Source organism: Lithobates pipiens, unplaced genomic scaffold, assembly GCF_037356315.1.
Source record: "Lithobates pipiens isolate NorthernLeopardFrog02 unplaced genomic scaffold, aLitPip1_a1.2 Scaffold_30, whole genome shotgun sequence".
NCBI classification, from domain to species: Eukaryota; Metazoa; Chordata; class Amphibia; order Anura; family Ranidae; genus Lithobates; species Lithobates pipiens.
Window position 1 is genome coordinate 30,089,758 of NW_027507791.1, and position 24,721 is coordinate 30,114,478.

Here is a 24,721-nt window from a genome sequence, read left to right on the forward strand (position 1 = left end):
ACCATGATGAGAAGCCAATGGGTAGTCATTGGGAAAAAGGGTAGTCATGATGTGTGCTGAAACAGCCACTCAATCTCTATCAGCCCGTGTGACAACGCAGGAGCACAGTTGAGAGACGGGGACAGAGCGTTGTTACCCTAGAACAGGAAGTGCCTGAACAAGGACCTCCATGGCAGGATCACCGGGGATCGTTCTTAATGGAAGCTGCAGATTTATAAAGGTTGAAAATGACCTTTTTAAAATGACATTCTAATGTTAAAGCTTCAGTTACGTTACACTGATGAGGAACTATGATTAGACATTTGTGCAAACAATGAACTTGTGAGCAAAATATTTTCCACCTCCTCCGGTCCGTATCCCTTTCCGACTGTATATTTCACATAGCGGTTCTAATCCAATTCACATGAAAACTCCTGGAAAGATTCGGCTGAGTTGGGAATTTCAGGAGCAGATAGTAGCGTGTGCGCCCGTGGGCTCCTTTTTTTTTAAAGGTGAAATCCCGGAGCCTAACCGCCATCTTTCTAAATACGACAGAACGGTGTGACTCCTCTGCGTTCCAATTTATTAGAACAACAAGCAATCTGCTTTCATTTACCAATAGATTTCACTGTGCGGGCGAGCGGCGCTGTATGTAGACGCTGGAGGTAAACAATCGAAGAAATCGAGAGTATGACGACCGCATTTTGCAGTTTGGCTCCTGGCAGTTGTTTTGATGCCTCTGTTGTGTAATCGCCGTCATGATGATCCGATAATTGGCTGGTTGTGTCTTTGTAACATTTTATTAGTTAAAAAAAAAATTGCCACAAATTTTGTTGCGTTCTCCTGGCGGAGGGAAGGATGTACCGAGCGCATTACGTTTTTATTGTTGTAAGTTCTCTAAACTGGTAATGAGGTCAAGTTACCGACTGTTTTACATGCTCGCTGTTCTTCTTTCCCGTCTGGCTCTGTCTCTTCCCGCGGGTGTAATGACGGGCAGATAAAACGCCCAGCGGAGGGTAATTGCAGGTTCCTGTAGCTGGGTTAGTCACTAACCAGTCCTGCTGGAGTTTCTTATTCCTGTACTTGATTTAAACAAATCATACTGGCAGAATGGCACCTTCCATCTGTACTAAAATGATATCGCCCCCCCCGATGAGGGTGTTGGGTTTGCTGAGGGTGGGCAGACATGAACTTTTTGGGGTGCACTCGTTCCCTGGTGGTGTGAGATATATTTTTGGGGCATCTTGGATCTGCCAGGAGATTTGGTTTAATGTTGTTCTTGGCTAATGGTTTTGGGGAGCCCCCCACCCCCCAGAACAACAGTTTATAGAAGTTTTGCTGGGATGCCTTGTTGCCATGGGTTATATGTCATCTTGGGGTGCCTGTACTGTGGGAAGCGCTATCTTTGGGGTGGAATGAGAGGTTTCAATGTGGTGATTATGAGATATGGTTTTGGGTTGACCTCACAGTGTGGTGGGACAGCTTGAGGTATTGGTGGTGCCTCCTCACTGTGTTGGGATGAAATTTGGTGTTGGGGTAGCCCCCTAGTGTGGTGGGTGCCACCTTCACTTGAATAGGATGAGATGTGATTTATGGTGTGGCTTTGTCGTGTGATCAGTGTCCATTCACGTGAAATATGGTTATGGGGAGTCCTAGCATTGTGGTACAATGGCATGGGTATTGGGGTGCCCTTCTAGTGTGGTGGTGCCTCCTCACCTGTCTTGGCATGACATTTTGGTGTTGAGGAAGCCCCCTAGTGTGGTGGGTTTCCCATCACCTGAACAGGATGAGATGTGATGATGGGGTGACCTTGTCAAGTGGTGGGTGTCTATTCATTGTGGGGGGGATGGTGTTGTGGGTGTCCTTTCAATTTAATTGGATGACCTATGTCCATGGGGTTGCCTTCTCACGTGATGGGACGACTGGGGTATTGGGGGTGCCCTTCTAGTGGTGTCTCCTTATTGTGTTGAGATGAAGTACTGTGTCCCTTCACTTGATTGGGATGAGATGTAATTATGGGGTGGCGTTTGATGTGTGGTGGTTATCCAGTCACTGTTGAGGGATGATGCCGTGTTCGGAAGGCCCTAGAGCAGTGATGGTGAACCTTGGCACCCCAGATGTTTTGGAACTACATTTCCCATAATGCCCATGCACTCTGTAGTGTAGTTGAGCATCATGGGAAATGTAGTTCCAAAACATCTGGGGTGCCAAGGTTCACCATCACTGCCCTAGAGTGTGTTGGGTATTTCTTCAATTTGCCATGATGAGATCAATTTATGGGGTGGCCTTGTCGTGTGATGGGTGTCCATATACTCTGGTGAGATGAGGTGGTGTTACGGTGGCCTGCTAGTGTGGTAGGTGCCCCTTTACTTGAATAGTGGGGTGGCCTTGTCGTGTGGTGTTAGGGTGGCCTTATAATGTTGTGGGTGTTCCCTCAGTTTGATAAGATGAGATGGGGTTATAGGGTGGCCCTGTAGCGCTTAGGAAGCATCTTTTTGGTTTGAAGGGCTACCCGGTGTCATTTGGCTTCTGTGATGGGCTTGAACATCTAGGGGTGCACCACTCAGAGCGCCAACTTGGTGTGATGCGTTAAATGTTCTCTTGTCGGAATCGTGTAATACGTTTGGACATCTAGAGGTGCACTTTTACTGTAATGGGTTGAGATGTGGTATTGGGGAACCCCTCTGCTGTAATAGTAAATAATGTCATGCTGCTGTGGTGTGATGGGCATCGAGTATCTGGTATACCCCGTCAATGTGTTTGGGGAGCCCCTCTAGTGTGAGTGTGGTGTCATGTTGGTCTGGTGCAGTGGTCTTGGTTATCTAGGTTGCCTTGCCATCGTGTTGGGGATCCCTTCTAGTGTGAGTGGTTATATGATGGCGCAATGGTCTTGGGTATCTAAGTTGCCCCATCCATGTTTTGGGGAGCCCAACTAGTAGGGGGGGGGTTATATGGTGTCATGTTGGTTTGGTGCTCTTGGCTATCTAGGTAATTGTGTTGGGGAGCCCCTCTAGTGTGAGCGGTTATGTTTTTGCAATGGTCTCGGCTATCTGGGTCATCCCATCAATGTGTTGGGGAACCCCTCTAGAGTGAGGGTTTATGTGGCGTCATACTGGTTTGGTGAAATGGTCTTGGTTATCTAGGTTGCCTTGTAATCATGTTGGGGATCCCTTCTAGTGTGAGTGGTTATATGATGGAGCAATGGTCTTGGGTATCTAGGTTGCCCCATCCATGTTTTGGGGAGCCCAACTAGTAGGGGGGGGGGGGGTTATATGGTGTCATGTTGGTTTGGTGCTCTTGGTTATCTAGGTTGCCATGTCATCGTGTTGGGGATCCCTTCTAGTGTGAGTGGTTATATGATGGCGCAATGGTCTTGGGTATCTAAGTTGCCCCATCCATGTTTTGGGGAGCCTAACTAGTAGGGGGGGGGGGGTTATATGGTGTCATGTTGGTTTGGTGCTCTTGGCTATCTAGGTAATTGTGTTGGGGAGCCCCTCTAGTGTGAGCGGTTATATGTTTTTGCAATGGTCTCGGCTATCTGGGTCATCCCATCAATGTGTTGGGGAACCCCTCTAGAGTGAGGGTTTATGTGGCGTCATACTGGTTTGGTGAAATGGTCTTGGTTATCTAGGTTGCCTGGTCATTGTGTTTTGGGAGCTATGAGTTATATGCTGGCGTCATCTTGGACTACTGTGATGTTTTGGGGTATTTAATGTGGTTTGAGGGGCTCTATGGTGTCACGTTAGACTAAGGTGATGGTTGTGGGGTATTTCCGTTGGTTTGAGGGACTATATGGTGTCATGTTAGACTAAGGTTATGGTTGTGGGGTATTTCCGTTGGTTTGAGGGACTATATGGTGTCATGTTAGACTTGATATGATGGTTTTGGGGTATTTCAGGTGGTTTGATGGGTTATATGGTGTTGCATTGGCTGTCGGTATCTCAGGGTGTCCTCTGGCTGTTACAGGTTGTCTGGCTCCAATAATCTGAGGGCCATAGCACTCCATTAAAGGAGCCGTTTTTGTCCTGCAGGTGGACGGCTGACCTGTTACTGTATGTAGAAATGTACAAGGCTGCGAATATTCCCCCCCTCCTCCCCTCCCCCATCTCACAACACTGCATTTCTGTATTTCAGCTTTGTTATCAGAGTGGCCTGGATAAGAGCTTGGTGTCCGAATTCCTTCATACTGAGTCACAACAATGCAGGGAGCTCACACCAGGACCCCCACCCAGGCCCCAACAATCAGGACACCAGCAATGCGTGTGGAGCTCAGCCCCCTTCTGCATGTCTTCATAATGAGGTCTATAGGCAGCAACAACCATTGGGGAATCATTAGGGGTACAAAGAACGTGTACCGAGGTCAGGACCCTCCTTCTGGCTGCCGCGTTATCCAGTAATGGGAAAAATAAAATAAATGTGTATGAAGTTCAGCCGTCATTTGGCTGTAATAATTTATCACTGCGGTCTCATATACAATGTATATATGAGCTTTGGTAGTAAATCATTCTCTATAGTCTGGGGCCAAACAGGAAGTAAGGTTTGCAAAAAAAAAAAAATTACTTCTGCAAATGCTGACAGCATAAAAATTATAGGTGATTCTGGAGAACCGGCCCCAGTACATGATTGCAGTAGAAATGGGGATACTCTATGCCGCAGAAATGAGGAAGCCATGATGGTAAGCCATTGGTAAAAAAGGGGTAGCATGATGGCTTAGTGGCTTTGCCCTTCTGAAGGACAGGCATGTGCCTGCACAGTACCAACTTTCCTCTAGTTGCCCTTTAATATCACTGTGTAGCCATTTAAAAGAAGACAGGCATGATGGGTAGCTATTGGGAAAGGGGGAAGCCATGATAGATAGCTATTGGGGAAATGGGGTAGCCATGATGGGTAGCTATTGGGGAAATGGGGTAGCCACGATGGGTAGCTATTGGGAAAAGGGGGTAGCCACGATGGGTAGCTATTGGGAAAAGGGGGTAGCCATGATGGGTAGCTATTGGGGAAATGGGGTAGCCATGATGGGTAGCTATTGGGAAAAGGGGGTAGCCATGATGGGTAGCTATTGGGAAAAGGGGGTAGTCATGGTGGCTCAGTGGCTTTCTCCTCATGAAGGACAGTCCTGTGTTTGCACAGCACCAGCTTTCCTCTATTTGCCCTTTTTAAAATCATTGGGTAGCCATTGGGAAAGGGGGTCGTTATAATGGGTAGCCATTGGTAAACTGGTGCATAGCTATTTGGAAAAGGAGTAACCATAATGGGTAGCAATTAAGAAATGGGGTAGCCAATATTTAGCTATTGGGGAAGAGGATAGCCATGGAGTGTAGCCATGATGGGTAGACATTTGGAAAGTGGGTAGTCATGATGGTTAGACATTGGGAAAGTGGGTAGTCATGATGGTTAGACATTGGGAAAGGGGGAAGCCATGATGGTTAGACATTGGGAAAGAGGGTAGCCATGATGGGCAGCAATTGGAAAAGGGGGTAGCCATGATGGGTAGCTATTGGGAAAGGGGGAAGACATGATAGATAGCTATCGGAAAAGGGGTAGCCATGATGGGTAGCTATTGGGAAAAGGGGGTAGCCATGATGGGTAGCTATTGGGGAAATGGGGTAGCCATGATGGGTAGCTATTGGGAAAAGGGGGTAGCCATGATGGGTAGCTATTGGGGAAATGGGGTAGCCATGATGGGTAGCTATTGGGGAAATGGGGTAGCTATTGGGAAAAGGGGGTAGCCATGATGGGTAGCTATTGGGAAAAGGGGATAGTCATGGTGGCTCAGTGGCTTTCTCCTCATGAAGGACAGTCCTGTGTTTGCACAGCACCAGCTTTCCTCTATTTGCCCTTTTAAAATCATTGGGTAGCCATTGGGAAAGGGGATCGTTATAATGGGTAGCCATTGGTAAACTGGTGCATAGCTATTTGGAAAAGGAGTAACCATAATGGGTAGCAATTAAGAAATGGGGTAGCCAATATTTAGCTATTGGGGAAGAGGATAGCCATGGAGTGTAGCCATGATGGGTAGACATTGGGAAAGTGGGTAGTCATGATGGTTAGACATTGGGAAAGGGGGAAGCCATGATGGTTAGACATTGGGAAAGAGGGTAGCCATGATGGGCAGCAATTGGAAAAGGGGGTAGCCATGATGGGTAGCAATTGGGAAAAGGGGGTAGCAGTTGGGAAAGGGGTTAGCCATGATGGGTAGCTATTGGGAAAGGGGGTAGCCATGATGGGTAGCTATTGGGAAATGGCTTAGCCATGATGGGTAGCAATTGTCAAATGGGTTAGCCATGATGGGTAGAAATTGGGAAAGGGGGTAGCCATGATGGGTAGCTATTGGGGAAATGGGGTAGCTATGATGGGTAGCTATTGGGAAAGGGGGTAGCCATGATGGGTAGCATTTGGGAAATGGGGTAACCATGATGGGTAGCTATTGGGAAAAGGGGGTAGCCATGGTGGCTCAATGGCTTTCTCCTCATGAAGGACAGTCCTATGTTTGCACAGCACCAGCTTTCCTCTAATTGCCCTTTTAAAATCATTGGGTAGCCATTGGCAAAGGGGATCGTTATAATGGGTAGCCATTGGTAAACTGGGTCACCATGGTGCATAGCTATTTGGAAAAAGAGTAGCCATAATGGGTAGCAATTAAGAAAGGGGGTAGCCAATGATTAGCCATTGGGGAAGAGGCTAGCCATGGAGTGTAGCCATGATGGTTAGACATTGGGAAAGGGAGAAACCATGATGGCTCAGTGGCTTTCTCCTCCTGAAGGACAGCGGTGTCTGCACAGCACCAGCTTTCCTCTAGTTGCCCTTTAATGTGACACGTAGGTGACACCATTGCTCAGAGGTGACCCCGTACCTCGGCCATCGGTCACAGCCTGTGAGGGCTGATAAGGCAGCGACAGTGTTTACAGCTCAGGATCAATGTGTTGTGGCCATTTGTTTTACAACCCCTTCCTTCCGCTCCGGACATCAATAAACCACATAATAGACAAATAATGAGGGAACGATCGTCCGTCTATATTGATAAGTCCCCTCCAATCGGGGCGAAGAGCAGAAAAACGGCTCTTGTCTGCCAGGTCTGCAAAGTGCACCTCCGAAATTCCTTCTCTTCTGTAAAGTCTTTAATCCTAATCCCCATTGTGTGCCACGTTGTGTAATGACGTCTCCGGTTCCCATTGTGAGATCCGATGTTCCCTCTACCTGTCTGAGGGCACATTCAAAAGGAAACTCATTTTTCAGGCAGCCTTTGCTCTTCATAAGGCCAGCATACCTTAACCGCCTGACCAAATCCGCTGACCACCATACCCCCCCCCCCCCCCCGACCAAATCCGCTGACCACCATACCTACCTCCCCCCCGGCCAAATCAGCTGACTACCATACCTCCCCCCCGACCAAATGTGCCGACCACTGTAAGGCCCCCCCCCTGACCAAATCCGCTGACCCCCATACCTTCCTCCTGACCCAATCCGCCAACCACCATACCTCTCCCCCGACCCAATCCGCTGACCACCATACCTCCCCCCTGACCAAATGTGCCGACCACTGTAAGGTCCCCCCCCGACCAAATCCGCTGACCCCCATACCTTCCTCCTGACCCAATCCGCCAGCCACCGTACCCCCCCGCCGACCGCCGTACCCCCCCGCCGACCGCCGTACCCCCCCGCCGACCGCCGTACCCCCCCCGCCGACCGCCGTACCTCCCCGCCGACCGCCGTACCTCCCCGCCGACCGCCGTACCTCCCTCCCGACCTGATCCGCCGACCCATACCCCCCCCCGACCTGAACCGCCGACCCATACCCCCCCCCGACCTGAACCGCCGACCACCATACCTCCCCCCTGACCAAATCCGCTGACCACCATATCCCCCCCCGACCAAATCAGCTGACCCCCATACCTCCCTCCCGACCCAATCCGTAGACCACCATACCTCCCACCCGACCAAATCCGCTGACCACCATACCTTCCGCCTGACCAAATCCGCTGACCACCATACCTCCCCCCCCGACCAAATCCGCTGACCACCATACCTCCCCCCCCCGACCAAATGTGCCGACCACTGTAAGGCCTCCCCCCGACCAAATCCGCTGACTACCATACCTCCCCCTGACCAAATGTGCCGACCACTGTAAGGTCCCCCCCCCCGACCAAATCCGCTGACCCCCATACCTTCCTCCTGACCCAATCCGCCAACCACCGTACCTCCCTGCCGACCGCCGTACCTCCCCGCCGACCACCGTACCTCCCTCCTGACCTGATCCGCCGACCCATACCCCCCCCCCCCGACCTGAACCGCCGACCACCATACCTCCCCCTGACCAAATCCGCTGACCACCATACCTCCCTCACGACCTAATCCGCCGGACCACCGTACCTTCCCCTGATCCAATCTGTCGTTTCCCCCCCCCCATACCTCCCTCCTGACCCAATCCGCCGACCACCATACCCCCCCCCCCCCCCCGACCCAATCGGCTGACTGCCATACTTACCCCCCCCCCGACCCAATTGGCTGGCCGCTATACCCTCCCCGACCCCATCGTCCGACCACCATACCAATCACAGATGTAGCAAGAGCGGGTGAAAATTTGAAGTTCTATAGACAAGCTTTTCTGAGAGTCAGGATTACGGTACATGTGACTGATTTCAGGACAGAAGAGTTGTAGGATTGTTCAGATCACAAAGGACCGGAAATTCCCCACCAATCCCACAAAAATTGCAATTGTTCCAGAAAGAATTTCATTGAATATACTGACCAGCTGACTAACTATTGACTTGCTACAAATTTACAATGTACAGCCTGATCACTGGGGGGAGGGGAGACTGAGGGAATGCCTCCTCCTGCCTGCAGCAGACTGATGACATCATCTCGGCCTAGGAACAATTGCTGGGCGGAGCTGTCTTTTTCAATGATAAAAGGCGGAGCTTGTCCTGCAGGATGATCCTGTAAATTGGGGCATGTCCGGGATTCATTCGATGTGAAACGTTACTGGCTGGTCCTCTTTTCAGCGATCGTTCGCGGCGCTCGTACTCCTCATCTCCATATTCTTCATCACTTGTGGATTTTTTTTTGCTGTTGTTGTCATTTTGATACATTTGTGGCAGGTGGAAGTCGTCGTGTGAATTGCGTTCTGTCGGCGGTCGTGCGATTGGATAATCTGTGGCTCGGTTGTGATTGGTTTGTGTGAAGCTCCAGATTCTTCGGTTTCTCAGATCCCGGCGTCTCCTGACCCCCCCGCGCTCCTCTGTTAGGATTCCTTCTTTGTCCTCGGCCCCCACCAGGAACAGAGTCCTCTTTGATTGGTTTGTTGGGTGTGATGATTGATTGGGGGGGGAGATCTGCAGGCCTGTCCCTGGAGATAACGGCCGGCTTGTATCAGGTTCTCTCTTGTCCTTTGAGCGGCGCCGGCGAGGAGCGATCATGTGACCACAATTACAGTCCCAATTATCTTTATGGGGGAAAATCTATTTCCTATATAAAGGTTAATGTGCTTCTATACTTCCTTCCTTGGTCCCCCTCCCCCCTCCCATATATATGCAAATGACGTTCTTCTGCACAACCTTTCCCATTACATTCCATATATATAGACCTGGTGATGTCATCACTGGCTCTCTGTGCTTCTCTATGCAATGCAGGCAGATCACAGCTGGTGGGAGGGGACTCAGTACATAGCCATCAGTCCTGATGCAAGCAGTGGGAGGAGTTATGCATGCATATTTTATTTTGGTCCTAGTGATGTCATCACTGGTTCGGCAATGCAGGCCAATCACGGCTGGTGGGAGGGGCCTCAGTACATAGCCCTCAGTCCTGATGTAAGCAGTGGGAGGAGTTATGCATGCATATTTTATTTTGGTCCTAGTGATGTCATCACTGGTTCTGAAATGCAGGCAGATCACGGCTGGTGGGAGGGGCCTCAGTACATAGCCCTCAGTCCTGATGTAAGCAGTGGGAGGAGTTATGCATGCATATTTTATTTTGGTCCTAGTGATGTCATCACTGGTTCTGAAATGCAGGCAGATCACGGCTGGTGGGAGGGGCCTCAGTACATAGCCCTCAGTCCTGATGTAAGCAGTGGGAGGAGTTATGCATATTTTATTTTGGTCCCAGTGATGTCATCACTGGTTCGGCAATGCAGGCAGATCACGGCCGGTGGGAGGGGCCCGTATCTATCCCAGCCCCCCCCCCCCCCCCCCGGCCTCAGTACTCCTCTCAAGAGCCTTTAGCCCTGATGCAGGCAGTGGGGAGGAGTTATGCAAATATCAAAACGCCTTGATGGGCGGGTGTTGGCTGCACCTGTGATGCTGAGTCTCCATGATTAAAAAAAGGGGGTGGGGCCAGGGACCATGGATTAGATGATGCTGGGTGTCCTCCAGCCAGGAAAGGGGGCGGGGCTCTATCTGACCTGCTGCAGCTTCTAATGCACACTGTGGGCAGCTCGCAGTGTGCGGTGGTAGTTGGCTATTCTTAATTGGTGACCTGACCTCTCGGCTCTCTCCTGTCACCGAGGCGCCTGTTTATAGACTGACAGCACAGAGGGGTGGAGTCGGGGGGGGGGGGGGGGGCCCTCCTTGCAGGAAGCTGATATGAAGAGGGATCGGGGTCCTTGTACTGGCTGTGCCCGGCACGCCAGGACATCGGAGGGTTAAATTCCCCGGCTTCGCTCTCTCCTGTGGCTGAGTCAATATCAGAAGGTAAATATTTCCGAGTGCCAGGAAAGCCTCCTGAGACCGAGAGAGAGAGCGCATGAAACTCAGATGGGGTGCACCGAAACTGTGCCTGGGCAAAGCAATCTTCTGAAAATGACAGCATGCTGGGACTTGTAGTTGTACACCAGCAGGTGAGTAGAAGGGGGCAGATGTGGTCTGTACTACTACTTCATCCATATGGGGGAGGGCAGGCTGGGACTTGTGGTTGTACACCAGGCAGGCGGGGGGCAGAGGTTGTCTGTACTTCATATGGGGGAGGGTAGCCTGGCACTTGTAGTTGTGCACCAGGCAGGGGGCAGAGGTTGTATGTACTTCATATAAGGAGGACAGGCTGGGAATTGTAGTTCTGTACCAGGCAGGCAGGGGGCAGAGGTTGTCTGTACTTCATCCATATGGGGGAGGACAGGCTGGGACTTGTGGTTGTACACCAGGCAGGCGGGGGGGAGAGGTTGTATGTACTTCATATGGGGGAGGGTAGCCTGGGACTTGTAGTTCTGCACCAGGCAGGGGGCAGAGGTTGTCTGTACTTCATATGGGGGAGGGTAGCCTGGCACTTGTAGTTGTGCACCAGGCAGGGGGCAGAGGTTGTATGTACTTCATATGGGGGAGGGTAGCCTGGCACTTGTAGTTCTGCACCAGGCAGGGGGCAGAGGTTGTCTGTACTTCATATGAGGGAGGGCAGGCTGGGACTTGTAGTTCTGCACCAGGCAGGGGGCAGAGGTGGCATGTACTTCATATAAGGAGGGCAGGCTGGGACTTGTAGTTCTGCACCAGGCAGGAGAAAGAGGTTGTATGTACTTCATATGGGGGAGGGCAGGCTGGGACTTGTAGTTCTGTACCAGGCAGGGGGCAGAGGTTGTCTGTACTTCATATGGGGGAGGGTAGCCTGGGACTTGTAGTTGTGCACCAGGCAGGGGGCAGAGGTTGTCTGTACTTCATATGGGGGAGGGCAGGCTGGCACTTGTAGTTCTGCACCAGGCAGGGGGCATAGGTGGTCTGTACTTCATATAAGGAGGACAGGCTGGGACTTGTAGTTCTGCACCAGGCAGGTACATATGATGTCCGTTAGGACGAAACGCGTTGGGGGATGTCCGTGTCAATCGCTCTTTACCTTCCAAAGAACAAGCTTGTTTTTACCTGCAATTCTGTAAGTGTGAACCCCTCTATAAAAGATCTCTTGCGGTATTCCGTTATGTGGCTCTGTTTGTATTTCATGTTCGATGTCTATGAAATGACTTCACGTTTGCTTCACCCTTTGGAGTTCGTTGGTTTGAAGTACGATCGTCCAATCCTTGAGGTCCACTTTCCATCTACTGCGGCGTTTTACAGCTCCCCACATTGAGGCCAAGTCCTCGCCGTGCCGGTCTGACCCGCGTGCTGTAAGGTACATGTGTCCCCCCCTCTCTGGTGAGGTGGGGGAGGGGTTGGGTGGACGCAGTGTGTGTTTGGAGTTGGGTGCTTTGCTTGTGACCGCAGAGGTGTCATTGGTCCGGGGGGGGGGAGGAGTTTGGTGACATCACCAGCGTTGTGAAATAACCGCCCTCCCTTCCCTGTGGTCACTTCTTCTGGATAATCATTATCGGGGGTCAGGCCGGGGGATGGGGCGTCTGTCTGTCCTCCCCGGGGGGGTCACAGAGGACACGTCATCCCTTACAAAAAGGGAAATGTTCCATATTCAGTACTAAGAGTGGGAGGGGCCTCTGATATGCAAATGATCTCATCTAAAAAAAATAAGAGACCCAATCATTTGATGTCTGTGCCAACCCCAGTCTCCCCTCCCCCCATCGATCAGACTGTACATTGTAACTTTTGTAGCAGGGGGGCTGATCTGTGTCAGACATTTGTGAACACAGCCAAGGACTGCCATGGGATTATCGGGAGCTGTGTAGGGACTCTCAGGGCCACGCTCCTTCCTGATATCTGTGTCCTGGCAGCCTCGCCGGTGTTGACATTGGAGGATATCTATATCGGACGGCAATGATTAATCCGGGTCACCTGGGCGGGTGTGGGAGGGGAGGCACTCACTTCCTATGACAGGTGCGCAGGCTCTGGAGGTTTAATGATCAACCGGCCTCCTCCACCGCCAAGGAATGGGACACGCCTGGGACCTTTTCGTATTCAGGAACAGTCCCCCCGGCCTGTTAACAGACTAAAGCGGAGGTCGCAGTAGAGGGGGCCGGGTCCCTCTGACGGAGGGCGGCGCTGGGGACATGGACACTTCCATTTAAAGGGGAGCTCCGGTGTGTTTTCCTGTGAGTACAAATTCTGAGTGATTATACTGGAAATGACACGAAAGTGACTTTTTTGATGTGAGGTTTTCTACTTGCTGTTCCATATTTTGATTATATTTATAAACCAATAAGCAGATGTGTGAAGTGCTCCACCTGGGGGGGGTCATTTGTATATCGGGGTACGAGATATGCCCCAGCTGACGTTTATTCTGCTTATTATTATTATTTTTTGTTGTTGTAACATTTTTACCCACTCCCCATTAATATATATAATTTTTTTTTTTTTAGAATTTTTTTCTCTTTTTTTATTTATTGTTATTTTTTTAGAATTTTTTCTCTTTTTTTTATTGTTGTTTTTTTAGAATTTTTTCTCTTTTTTTTATTATTGTTGTTTTTTTAGAATTTATTTTCTCCTTTTTTATTATTGTTGTTTTTTTAGAATTTTTTCTCTTTTTTATTATTGTTGTTTTTTTTTAGAATTTTTTTTTCTCTTTTTTTTATTATTGTTGTTTTTTTAGAATTTTTTCTCTTTTTTATTATTGTTTTTTTTAGAATTTTTTTTTCTTTTTTTTATTATTGTTGTTTTTTTTTAGAATTTTTTTCTCCTTTTTTTTATTATTTTCTCTATTTTTTATTATTGTTGTTTTTTTTAGAATTTTTTTTTCTTTTATTATTATTATTTTTTTTCTCTTTTTATTATTGTTTTTTTTTAGAATTTTTTTTCTCCTTTTTTATTATTGTTATTTTTTTAGAATTTTTTTTCTTTTTTTTATTATTGTTATTTTTACACTTAATTTTTTTCTTCTTTTTTATTTTATTTTTTATTAGTATTGTTATTATTGTTTATTTTTTATTAGTATTGTTATTATTTTTACACTTTATTTTTTATTTTTTTCTTCTTGCTCCCCCCCCCCCTTTTTTATTTATTTATTTTGATCACGTTTATTCCTATCGCAAGAATTGTAAACATCCCTTGTAATAGAAAATAATAAGAGATGACAGGTCCTCTTTATGGAGAGATCTGAAGTCTTATAAGATCCCCCCCCCCCCTCCCCCGCCCAAATCTCTCCTCTACTTTGGGGGGAAAAAAATTGATCTCCGCGGTGTTTACATCTGCCAGAGACACGGAAGTGACGTCATGGGTGTCACTTGCAGCCTCCCAGGATCATAGAGATGGCCGGGGGATCAGCTCTATGGTAAACAGGCAGCACTGACGGATCCGATCTCTGGTTCCCCATTTGCACAGGAGAGGCCCGGGGAGGCACTGAAAGGGGGGGAGGGGTAGGGGCAGAGGTGGGAGGAGAGGTGGGAGTCCCCTCCCACTGCCTGTAAAAGCAATCCAGCGGCTGAAGGGCCCCTAGGCTGGCTTACGCAAGAGAGAGAATCGCAGAGAGAAAAGAAAGCGATCTGGATGATGCCTGTAGCTGCACCCATCATCCAGATATCACCAACCTAAGGATGTCATATAGCGTCCCCTACAGGTGGGAAGTGGTTATACTTTTCCGTTTTCCATACCTTTTTTTTGGCCCTGTGACGTCATCACCGGGTGGTCTCTGTGCTTCTCTCTGCAGTGCAGGCAGATCACGGCTGGTGGGAGGGGCCTCAGTACATCAAAAACATCAAAGCACTCCTCAAGAACCCTCAGCCTTGATGCAAGCAGTGGGAGGAGTTAGGCAAATATCAAATCGCCTTGGTGGGTATCAGTCTGGAGGAGTGGGCGTTGCTAGCCAGGCTTCATTTTGCATAGGTAACACCCACATGTGATGCTGAGACTCCATGATTGAAGGAACTGAGGTCTGATGAAGGGGGCGGGACCGATGGGAGGAGTTGTACAAGTATGGAAAAAAATGCCTCGATGGTCGGGAGGAGTGGGTGTTCCTAGGCAGGGCTGTATTTGGATAAGTAACGCCCACATGTGATGCTGAGCTTCCATGATTGGAAGAACTTGTGAAAGGGGTGGGGCCAGGAACAGTAAATTAAATGATGCTCAATGTCCCCCATCCTGGAAAGGATGGAGGGAGGAGTTCAGTCCAGGGGGAGGAGCCTGTACACCCGGAGGATGGAGGGAGGATTTTCAGTCCAGGGGGAGGAGTCGGTATACCCGGAGGATGGAGGGAGGATTTCAGTCCAGGGGGAGGAGTCGGTATACCCGGAGGATGGAGGGAGGATTTCAGTCCAGGGGGAGGATCCTGTACTCCCGGAGGGTGGAGGATTTCGGTTGAGGGGGAGGAGGCGGTACACCGGGGGATGGAGGAAGGATTTCAGTCCAGGGGGAGGAGCCAGTACACCCAGAGGATGGAGGGAGGATTTCAGTCCAGGGGGAGGAGCCGGTACACCCGGAGGATGGAGGGAGGATTTCAGTCCAGGGGGAGGAGCCTGTACCCCCGGAGGATGGAGGGAGGATTTCAGTCCAGGGGGAGGAGCCGGTACACCCGGAGGATGGAGGGAGGATTTCAGTCCAGGGGGAGGAGCCGGTACACCCGGAGGATGGAGGGAGCATTTGAGTCCAGGGGGAGGAGCCGGTACACTCGGAGGATGGAGGGAGGATTTCAGTCCAGGGGGAGGAGCCGGTACACCCAGAGGATGGAGGGAGGATTTCAGTCCAGGGGGAGGAGCCGGTACACCCGGAGGATGGAGGGAGGATTTCAGTCCAGGGGGAGGAGCCGGTACACCCAGAGGATGGAGGGAGGATTTCAGTCCAGGGGGAGGAGCCTGTACCCCCGGAGGATGGAGGGAGGATTTCAGTCCAGGGGGAGGAGCCGGTACACCCGGAGGATGGAGGGAGGATTTCAGTCCAGGGGGAGGAGCCGGTACACCCAGAGGATGGAGGGAGGATTTCAGTCCAGGGGGAGGAGCCTGTACCCCCGGAGGATGGAGGGAGGATTTCAGTCCAGGGGGAGGAGCCTGTATACCCGGAGGATGGAGGGAGGAGTTGTTGGCTGCTGAGATAAGCTCAGTTAGCCTTGTATAGCATTTGTTGCACAGCACATGGCCGTCTCCATATAATATAGAAACCTGGTACAAGCCGTGAGCTCATTCAGTATTTTTGGTTTACTTTTTTTTCCTATTATGAATTCACCTCAGAGAATGATACTTCCCACGCTAGGATTGCGTCCTGCGCGGCGCTCTTCGGAATGTCACCCATTGTCAGGTTACACGCAGAAATATGTCACCCGTCCAGTTACTGCCTATACACCTGTACTGTATGGGGCAGCTGTGGGGGCAGGGCTATTCCAACCCCCCGGTGAGGCTGAGCCAACAGCTTTTATTTCAGAGAGTTCTGGTATTCAAAATATTTGGTGGGAGAAGCAGTTTTACTCGTTTAAAACGCCGAGAACGATCGCTGAAACCTTCCTTTATGTTTGTGACCGCATCAATCCTCACTGACCACTGGACTGGATACCATGGTATGGGAAGGCTGCTGCCGTACAAATATATATTTCATGTTTGGGTGGTGTCTCTGCCCCTCCCACAATGGGGAGATTTCCCTGCAGTAGTTTGTGTCTCTGCCCCTCCCACAATGGGGAGATTTCCTGCAGTAGTTTGTGTCTCTGCCCCTCCCACAATGGGGAGATTTGCCCCAGTAGTTTGTGTCTCTGCCCCTCCCACAATTATATTTCCTGCAGTAGTTTGTGTCTCTGCCCCTCCCACAATTATATTTCCTGCAGTAGTTTGTGTCTCTACCCCTCCCACAATGGGGAGATTTCCTCCAGTAGTTTGTGTCTCTGCCCCTCCCACAATGGGGAGATTTGCCCCAGTAGTTTGTGTCTCTGCCCCTCCCACAATGGGGAGATTTCCCCCAGTAGTTTGTGTCTCTGCCCCTCCCACAATTATATTTCCTGCAGTAGTTTGTGTCTCTGCCCCTCCCACAATTATATCTCCTGCAGTAGTTTGTGTCTCTGCCCCTCCCACAATTATATTTCCTCTCAGTAGTTTGTGTCTCTGCCCCTCCCACAATTATATTTCCTCTCAGTAGTTTGTGTCTCTGCCCCTCCCACAATTATATTTCCTCTCAGTAGTTTGTGTCTCTGCCCCTCCCACAATTATATTTCCTCCAGTAGTTTGTGTCTCTACCCCTCCCACAATGGGGAGATTTCCTGCAGTAGTTTGTGTCTCTGCCCCTCCCACAATGGGGAGATTTCCCTGCAGTAGTTTGTGTCTCAGCCCCTCCCACAATGGTGAGATTTGCCCCAGTAGTTTGTGTCTCTGCCCCTCCCACAATGGGGAGATTTGCCCCAGTAGTTTGTGTCTCTGCCCCTCCCACAATAAGGAGATTTCCTCTCAGTAGTTTGTGTCCCTGCCCCTCCCACAATTATATTTCCCGCAGTAGTTTGTGTCTCTGCCCCTCCCACAATTATATTTCCTGCAGTAGTTTGTGTCCCTGCCCCTCCCACAATTATATTTCCCGCAGTAGTTTGTGTCTCTGCCCCTCCCACAATTATATTTCCTCTCAGTAGTTTGTGTCTCTGCCCCTCCCACAATTATATTTCCTGCTGTAGTTTGTGTCTCTGCCCCTCCCATAATTATAGCCCCTCCCACAATTATATTTCCTGCAGTAGTTTGTGTCTCTGCCCCTCTCACAATGCATTTTTCCACAGAACAGAGAATTCTGGAGGACCTGGCTCATCCTTGAAGTTTTTATAGTTGTTTGGGGTTTATGACCGGAATGTGGAATTTCGAGGGTCATCACATTTGAGGGTTCTCACTGTTTTTCTTGTCTTTTTTATTTATTTTCCAGAATAGGTCGTTGAATGGAAAGACGTATTCATGGAGAGATGGCTGACCAGCCCATGCCTGTGGGTCAGGGGGTCCAAATCAGATTTATCGATGACTTGAAAGAGAACCACAAGCCGCGGCGAGGACGGTCGAAGCAGGAGTCCTACGGGGTGGCCATCCGCGTCCAGGGAATCGATGGACAACCTTTTGTGGTTCTGAACAGCGGAGACAAAGCCAAGTCTTCGTACGGCGTTCAGATAAAAACCGACAACAGCTATGGAAACACGTCCCCCAACCCCCCACCTGACTACCAGGGAATCACCGCCAAGGCCAATCACACAGTCCGGTCTATCGGCTCAGACGTTGATGTGCCAGAAAACCCCTACGAGATGAAGGGCTTCAGACCACCTGGATCGCAGTACAGCAGCACTTCAGACGAGGAGCAGAACTCCAAGCCTCGCAGTAAGCCACGGGCCCTACAGCCTACGCGAAGGGAGGAGCTTAAGAGATCCCAGTCACACAGCTCCTTACTGGACCATGAATTGGAAGATTCATGCGGCTATGATGGACACTACAGCGAGCGGTCCTCCACTCTCGACACAACATACTCTCAGTCTTCCAGCAGCCGCGGCAGTCTGAAGAAGCTCGATAATGGCGAATACTCGACCAGAGGCGGGTACAAACCAGCGACCAGCCAACAGCCTACCTCCTATTCCAGCAGATCTTCTCAACAGAGGAAGGACATCCCCTCGCCCTCTTCACCAAAGCTGCCGAGCGTGGACATCGACACCAAACCTCTCTCCTCCGTCGACTCGCTCATCAATAAATTCGACACCCAAATCAAGACGCGGGGGAGGACGGGGCGACGCAGCCAGGTTCTGAAAGAAGACCGAAAACGGTCTCAGAGCCTAGACGGGCGGAAGTCTCACCAAGACACCGCCGACTCCCGGGAGGTCCAGACTGTGGAGAGGAATGTACAGCTAGAGAGTCGGTCATTCACCAGGCAGTCGCTGGAGAAGGAGGATATCAACAGATCTCGACTGACCAAAGAGTGGCTGGACCAAACTATGGAGGAACCAGTGATCCAAAGACCGCAGAGGACGGTGCAGGCGGAAATGCAGGTAACTTCCATGTCTTGTGTCTAAGAAGAAAATTCTCAAACCTAGAAGGTTGGAAATCCCAAATAAATATATAAATAAAAAAAAGTGTGGTTGTGATAAAAAAAGACCACTCAAAAAAAGAATATCTAAGACTAGAGTTTTTTTTTAGACTTTTGAATCTAACCACAATTTTATCTCAGTGCTTGCTCTAAGACTGGGGTCTCCAAACTTTATAACCAAAGGGCCAGTTTACTGTCCTTCAGACTTTACAGGGGCTGAACAGTGGCCAGTTGTGGTAGAAGATGTCCTGGTGTCAGTGGGAGTAGTCTATGCCCTATGTTTGGTATTAGGGGGCATAATAGCGCTCCATCGTTGGTGTCTGTGTGAGGAATAGTGCCCTATTGGTGTCGTCAGTAGGAGGCATAGTGCCCTATTGGTGTCGTCAGTGGGATGCATAGTGCCCTATTGTTGGTGTCATCAGTGGGTTGCATAGTGCCCTATTGTTGGTGTCATCAGTGGGATGCATAGTGCTCTATTGTTGGAGTCGCCAGTGGGAGGCATAGTGCCCTTTTGTTGGAGTCTCCAGTGGGAGGCATAGTGCCCTTTTGTTGGAGTCTCCAGTGGGAGGCATAGTGCCCTTTTGTTGGAGTCTCCAGTGGGAGGCGTAGTGCCCTTTTGTTGGAGTCTCCAGTGGGAGGCATAGTGCCCTTTTGTTGGAGTCTCCAGTGGGAGGCATAGTGCCCTTTTGTTGGAGTCTCCAGTGGGAGGCATAGTGCCCTTTTGTTGGAGTCTCCAGTGGGAGGCATAGTGCCCTTTTGTTGGAGTCTCCAGTGGGAGGCATAGTGCCCTTTTGTTGGAGTCGCCAGTGGGAGGCATAGTGCCCTATTGTTGGAGTCACCAGTGGGAGGCATAGTGCCCTTTTGTTGGAGTCTCCAGTGGGAGGCATAGTGCCCTTTTGTTGGAGTCGCCAGTGGGAGGCATAGTGCCCTTTTGTTGGAGTCTCCAGTGGGAGGCATAGTGCCCTTTTGTTGGAGTCTCCAGTGGGAGGCATAGTGCCCTTTTGTTGGAGTCTCCAGTGGGAGGCATAGTGCCCTTTTGTTGGAGTCTCCAGTGGGAGGCATAGTGCCCTTTTGTTGGAGTCTCCAGTGGGAGGCATAGTGCCCTTTTGTTGGAGTCTCCAGTGGGAGGCATAGTGCCCTTTTGTTGGAGTCTCCAGTGGGAGGCATAGTGCCCTTTTGTTGGAGTCTCCAGTGGGAGGCATAGTTCCCTTTTGTTGGAGTCTCCAGTGGGAGGCATAGTGCCCTTTTGTTGGAGTCTCCAGTGGGAGGCATAGTGCCCTTTTGTTGGAGTCTCCAGTGGGAGGCATAGTGCCCTTTTCTTGGAGTCTCCAGTGGGAGGCATAGTGCCCTTTTGTTGGAGTCTCCAGTGGGAGGCATAGTGCCCTTTTGTTGGAGTCTCCAGTGGGAGGCATAGTGCCCTTTTGTTGGAGTCTCCAGTGGGAGGCATAGTGCCCTTTTGTTGGAGTCTCCAGTGGGAGGCATAGTGCCCTTTTGTTGGAGTCTCCAGTGGGAGGCATAGTGCCCTTTTGTTGGAGTCTCCAGTGGGAGGCATAGTGCCCTTTTGTTGGAGTCTCCAGTGGGAGGCATAGTGCCCTTTTGTTGGAGTCTCCAGTGGGAGGCATAGTGCCCTTTTGTTGGAGTCTCCAGTGGGAGGCATAGTGCCCTTTTGTTGGAGTCTCCAGTGGGAGGCATAGTGCCCTTTTGTTGGAGTCTCCAGTGGGAGGCATAGTGCCCTTTTGTTGGAGTCTCCAGTGGGAGGCATAGTGCCCTATTGTTGCAGTCGCCAGTAGGAGGCATAGTGCCCTTTTGTTGGAGTCTCCAGTGGGAGGCATAGTGCACTATTGTTGGAGTCGCCAGTGGGAGGCATAGTGCCCTTTTGTTGGAGTCTCCAGTGGGAGGCATAGTGCACTATTGTTGGAGTCGCCAGTGGGAGGCATAGTGCCCTTTTGTTGCAGTCGCCAGTAGGAGGCATAGTGCCCTTTTGTTGGGAGTCGCCAGTGGGAGGCATAGTGCCCTTTTGTTGGAGTCGCCAGTGGGAGGCATAGTGCCCTTTTGTTGGGAGTCGCCAGTGGGAGGCATAGTGCCCTATTGTTGGTGTCGTCAGTGGGAGGAATGGTGTCACTGGAAGAATATTACCTTATGAGTGGGAGGAATAGTGCCCCATCATTGGTGTCAGCGGCAGGAATTATTCCCCATTGTTGATTGTCAGTGGGAGGAATAGTTCACCAAGGGCCACATAAAGGCTAGCAAAAGACTGCATCCAGCCCCTAGGCCACGGTTTGAAGGCCTCTGCTTTAAGAGATCTCCAAGTTTGCATATTAGAAGCTTCAGGCATCCACCTTTCAAAATGATTGGTAGTCAGCAGGAGGTGTGGTATCCGTGGCCACCTCCCACCACTGCATCATTTTTGGTGAGGCACACGATAGAAAGTTGCTTTTTGGTTAATTGGAGCTTCAGACTTTCCTAACTATGACATACGAAGGATGGGGAGTGGCTTTTATTTAATTCTTCCATGTCTCTGTGACTGGTAGAAGAACGGGAACTCTTATTTCATGGAAATATGTTTTTCATCCTGGATAAACTTGGGAGTAAAAAACTAGTAAAGGGCCAGCTAGTAGTGGTTGGCCACATTCAGCTGGACTTGTTCTGAGTGCTGAAGACATTTCGTAGCTTCCCCAAGCCAATTCCTCGGATCTAATGAGCGTCGAGAACATCCACCAACACCTATATCCTATGCTGGTAGAACCTTCATCCAATCATCACTGAATGTGCAGATCATTTTTTCTCAAACTTTTTTTTAAGGTGAAGGAACCCTTGACATTTCTGGTCTGAAGGAACCCCCGCTTAATAACTACTATATCTACAGATCACCATACATCAGTGTGATGGTCAGCGGGGAGCGTGCTCCTTATATTTGTAGCCATTGGGAACGCCCCCCCCCCCCCCCTCTTTCAGATAGTTAAAATGATCGTTGGTTTCAGCGGTTAATTATCCGAGAGGCAGAAATTGCTCAAGGAACCTCTAGTGCTTTACGGGAACTCTGGTTGAGAAACTCTGGTGTAGATGTTGACTGTCCAAGAATAGGACGAGAGATAGAAAAGTTGTGGCACCACCCTGTTCTATTTATATAATCCCATCCTTGGTGCCAGGAAGCCTGCATAGGTGTTAATAATTTGATGCTGCCGGTTGGGGTATCTTCCTGACACTCATTCGAACCGAAAATGAGGCTTGGTAACGTTATGCAACCAGTTGGAGTTGACCAACTACTACCAGATTTACCATGACCTGGAGACAGGGCTGGACTGGGAAAGAAATTTGGCCCTGGACTTCATCCAGACCGGCCCACTTACATTTTGAGTGTCCCATCAGCACTCCCTTACATCAGAGTGTCCCATCGACACACCCCTTACATCAGAGTGTCCCATCGACACCCCCCTTACATCAGAGTGTCCCATCAGCTCCCCCTTACATCAGAGTGTCTCAACAGCACCCCCTTACATCAGAGTGTCCCATCAGCTCCCCCTTACATCAGTGTCCCATCAGCAGCCCCCTTACATCAGAGTGTCCCATCAGCAGCCCCCTTACATCAGAGTGCCCCATCAGCAGCCCCCTTACATCAGTGTCCCATCAGCAGCCCCCTTGCATCAGTGTGTCCCATCAGCAGCCCCCTTGCATCAGTGTGTCCCATCAGCAGCCCCCTTGCATCAGTGTGTCCCATCAGCAGCCCCCTTGCATCAGAGTGTCCCATCAGCAGCCCCCTTGCATCAGAGTGTCCCATCAGCAGCCCCCTTGCATCAGAGTGTCCCATCAGCAGCCCCCTTGCATCAGAGTGTCCCATCAGCAGCCCCCTTGCATCAGAGTGTCCCATCAGCAGCCCCCTTGCATCAGAGTGTCCCATCAGCAGCCCCCTTGCATCAGAGTGTCCCATCAGCAGCCCCCTTGCATCAGAGTGTCCCATCAGCAGCCCCCTTGCATCAGAGTGTCCCATCAGCAGCCCCCTTGCATCAGAGTGTCCCATCAGCAGCCCCCTTGCATCAGAGTGTCCCATCAGCAGCCCCCTTGCATCAGAGTGTCCCATCAGCAGCCCCCTTGCATCAGAGTGTCCCATCAGCAGCCCCCTTGCATCAGAGTGTCCCATCAGCAGCCCCCTTGCATCAGAGTGTCCCATCAGCAGCCTCCTTGCATCAGAGTGGCCCACTGAGCCATCGGCCCACCGGGAAACTCCCTGTAGTCCCAATGGCCAGTACATGCCTGCCTGGAGAAACAAGTACCTTCACAAACCTTTTCAGGAGCTACAATTATGTTTCATGCATACCTTGTACTGTCATTGTGTGATGGAATGTATGTACCATTCTTGGAAGTTATGACCTTTGGTAAACTGCATCTGGCCAAAACCTTTTTTTTTTGGGGGAGTCTCCAGTGGGAGGCATAGTGCCCTTTTGTTGGAGTCTCCAGTGGGAGGCGTAGTGCCCTTTTGTTGGAGTCTCCAGTGGGAGGCATAGTGCCCTTTTGTTGGAGTCTCCAGTGGGAGGCATAGTGCCCTTTTGTTGGAGTCTCCAGTGGGAGGCATAGTGCCCTTTTGTTGGAGTCTCCAGTGGGAGGCATAGTGCCCTTTTGTTGGAGTCGCCAGTGGGAGGCATAGTGCCCTTTTGTTGGAGTCTCCAGTGGGAGGCATAGTGCCCTATTGTTGGAGTCACCAGTGGGAGGCATAGTGCCCTTTTGTTGGAGTCTCCAGTGGGAGGCATAGTGCCCTTTTGTTGGAGTCGCCAGTGGGAGGCATAGTGCCCTTTTGTTGGAGTCTCCAGTGGGAGGCATAGTGCCCTTTTGTTGGAGTCTCCAGTGGGAGGCATAGTGCCCTTTTGTTGGAGTCTCCAGTGGGAGGCATAGTGCCCTTTTGTTGGAGTCTCCAGTGGGAGGCATAGTGCCCTTTTGTTGGAGTCTCCAGTGGGAGGCATAGTGCCCTTTTGTTGGAGTCTCCAGTGGGAGGCATAGTGCCCTTTTGTTGGAGTCTCCAGTGGGAGGCATAGTGCCCTTTTGTTGGAGTCTCCAGTGGGAGGCATAGTGCCCTTTTGTTGGAGTCTCCAGTGGGAGGCATAGTTCCCTTTTGTTGGAGTCTCCAGTGGGAGGCATAGTGCCCTTTTGTTGGAGTCTCCAGTGGGAGGCATAGTGCCCTTTTGTTGGAGTCTCCAGTGGGAGGCATAGTGCCCTTTTCTTGGAGTCTCCAGTGGGAGGCATAGTGCCCTTTTGTTGGAGTCTCCAGTGGGAGGCATAGTGCCCTTTTGTTGGAGTCTCCAGTGGGAGGCATAGTGCCCTTTTGTTGGAGTCTCCAGTGGGAGGCATAGTGCCCTTTTGTTGGAGTCTCCAGTGGGAGGCATAGTGCCCTTTTGTTGGAGTCTCCAGTGGGAGGCATAGTGCCCTTTTGTTGGAGTCTCCAGTGGGAGGCATAGTGCCCTTTTGTTGGAGTCTCCAGTGGGAGGCATAGTGCCCTTTTGTTGGAGTCTCCAGTGGGAGGCATAGTGCCCTTTTGTTGGAGTCTCCAGTGGGAGGCATAGTGCCCTATTGTTGCAGTCGCCAGTAGGAGGCATAGTGCCCTTTTGTTGGAGTCTCCAGTGGGAGGCATAGTGCACTATTGTTGGAGTCGCCAGTGGGAGGCATAGTGCCCTTTTGTTGGAGTCTCCAGTGGGAGGCATAGTGCACTATTGTTGGAGTCGCCAGTGGGAGGCATAGTGCCCTTTTGTTGCAGTCGCCAGTAGGAGGCATAGTGCCCTTTTGTTGGGAGTCGCCAGTGGGAGGCATAGTGCCCTTTTGTTGGAGTCGCCAGTGGGAGGCATAGTGCCCTTTTGTTGGGAGTCGCCAGTGGGAGGCATAGTGCCCTATTGTTGGTGTCGTCAGTGGGAGGAATGGTGTCACTGGAAGAATATTACCTTATGAGTGGG

At 50.5% G+C, this 24,721-nt stretch overlaps 1 protein-coding gene across 7 annotated transcripts in view; it reads left to right on the top strand.

Moving 5' to 3' along the window:
* CGN (cingulin) overlaps positions 1-24,721 on the top strand; it is a 94,413-nt gene that overhangs the window by 19,821 nt on the left and 49,871 nt on the right. For 5 of the 7 annotated variants that reach the window (XM_077463885.1, XM_077463883.1, XM_077463888.1 and 2 more), the window contains exon 2: positions 17,649-18,747. In XM_077463885.1, the coding sequence (XP_077320011.1) occupies positions 17,662-18,747 (1,086 nt within the window). In that variant the 5' untranslated portion in view covers positions 17,649-17,661. Of the gene's footprint in view, positions 1-10,577; positions 10,811-12,746; positions 12,932-17,648; positions 18,748-24,721 lie in introns of those variants that run through there. The other 2 variants (XM_077463884.1, XM_077463886.1) reach the window with 2 other exon arrangements.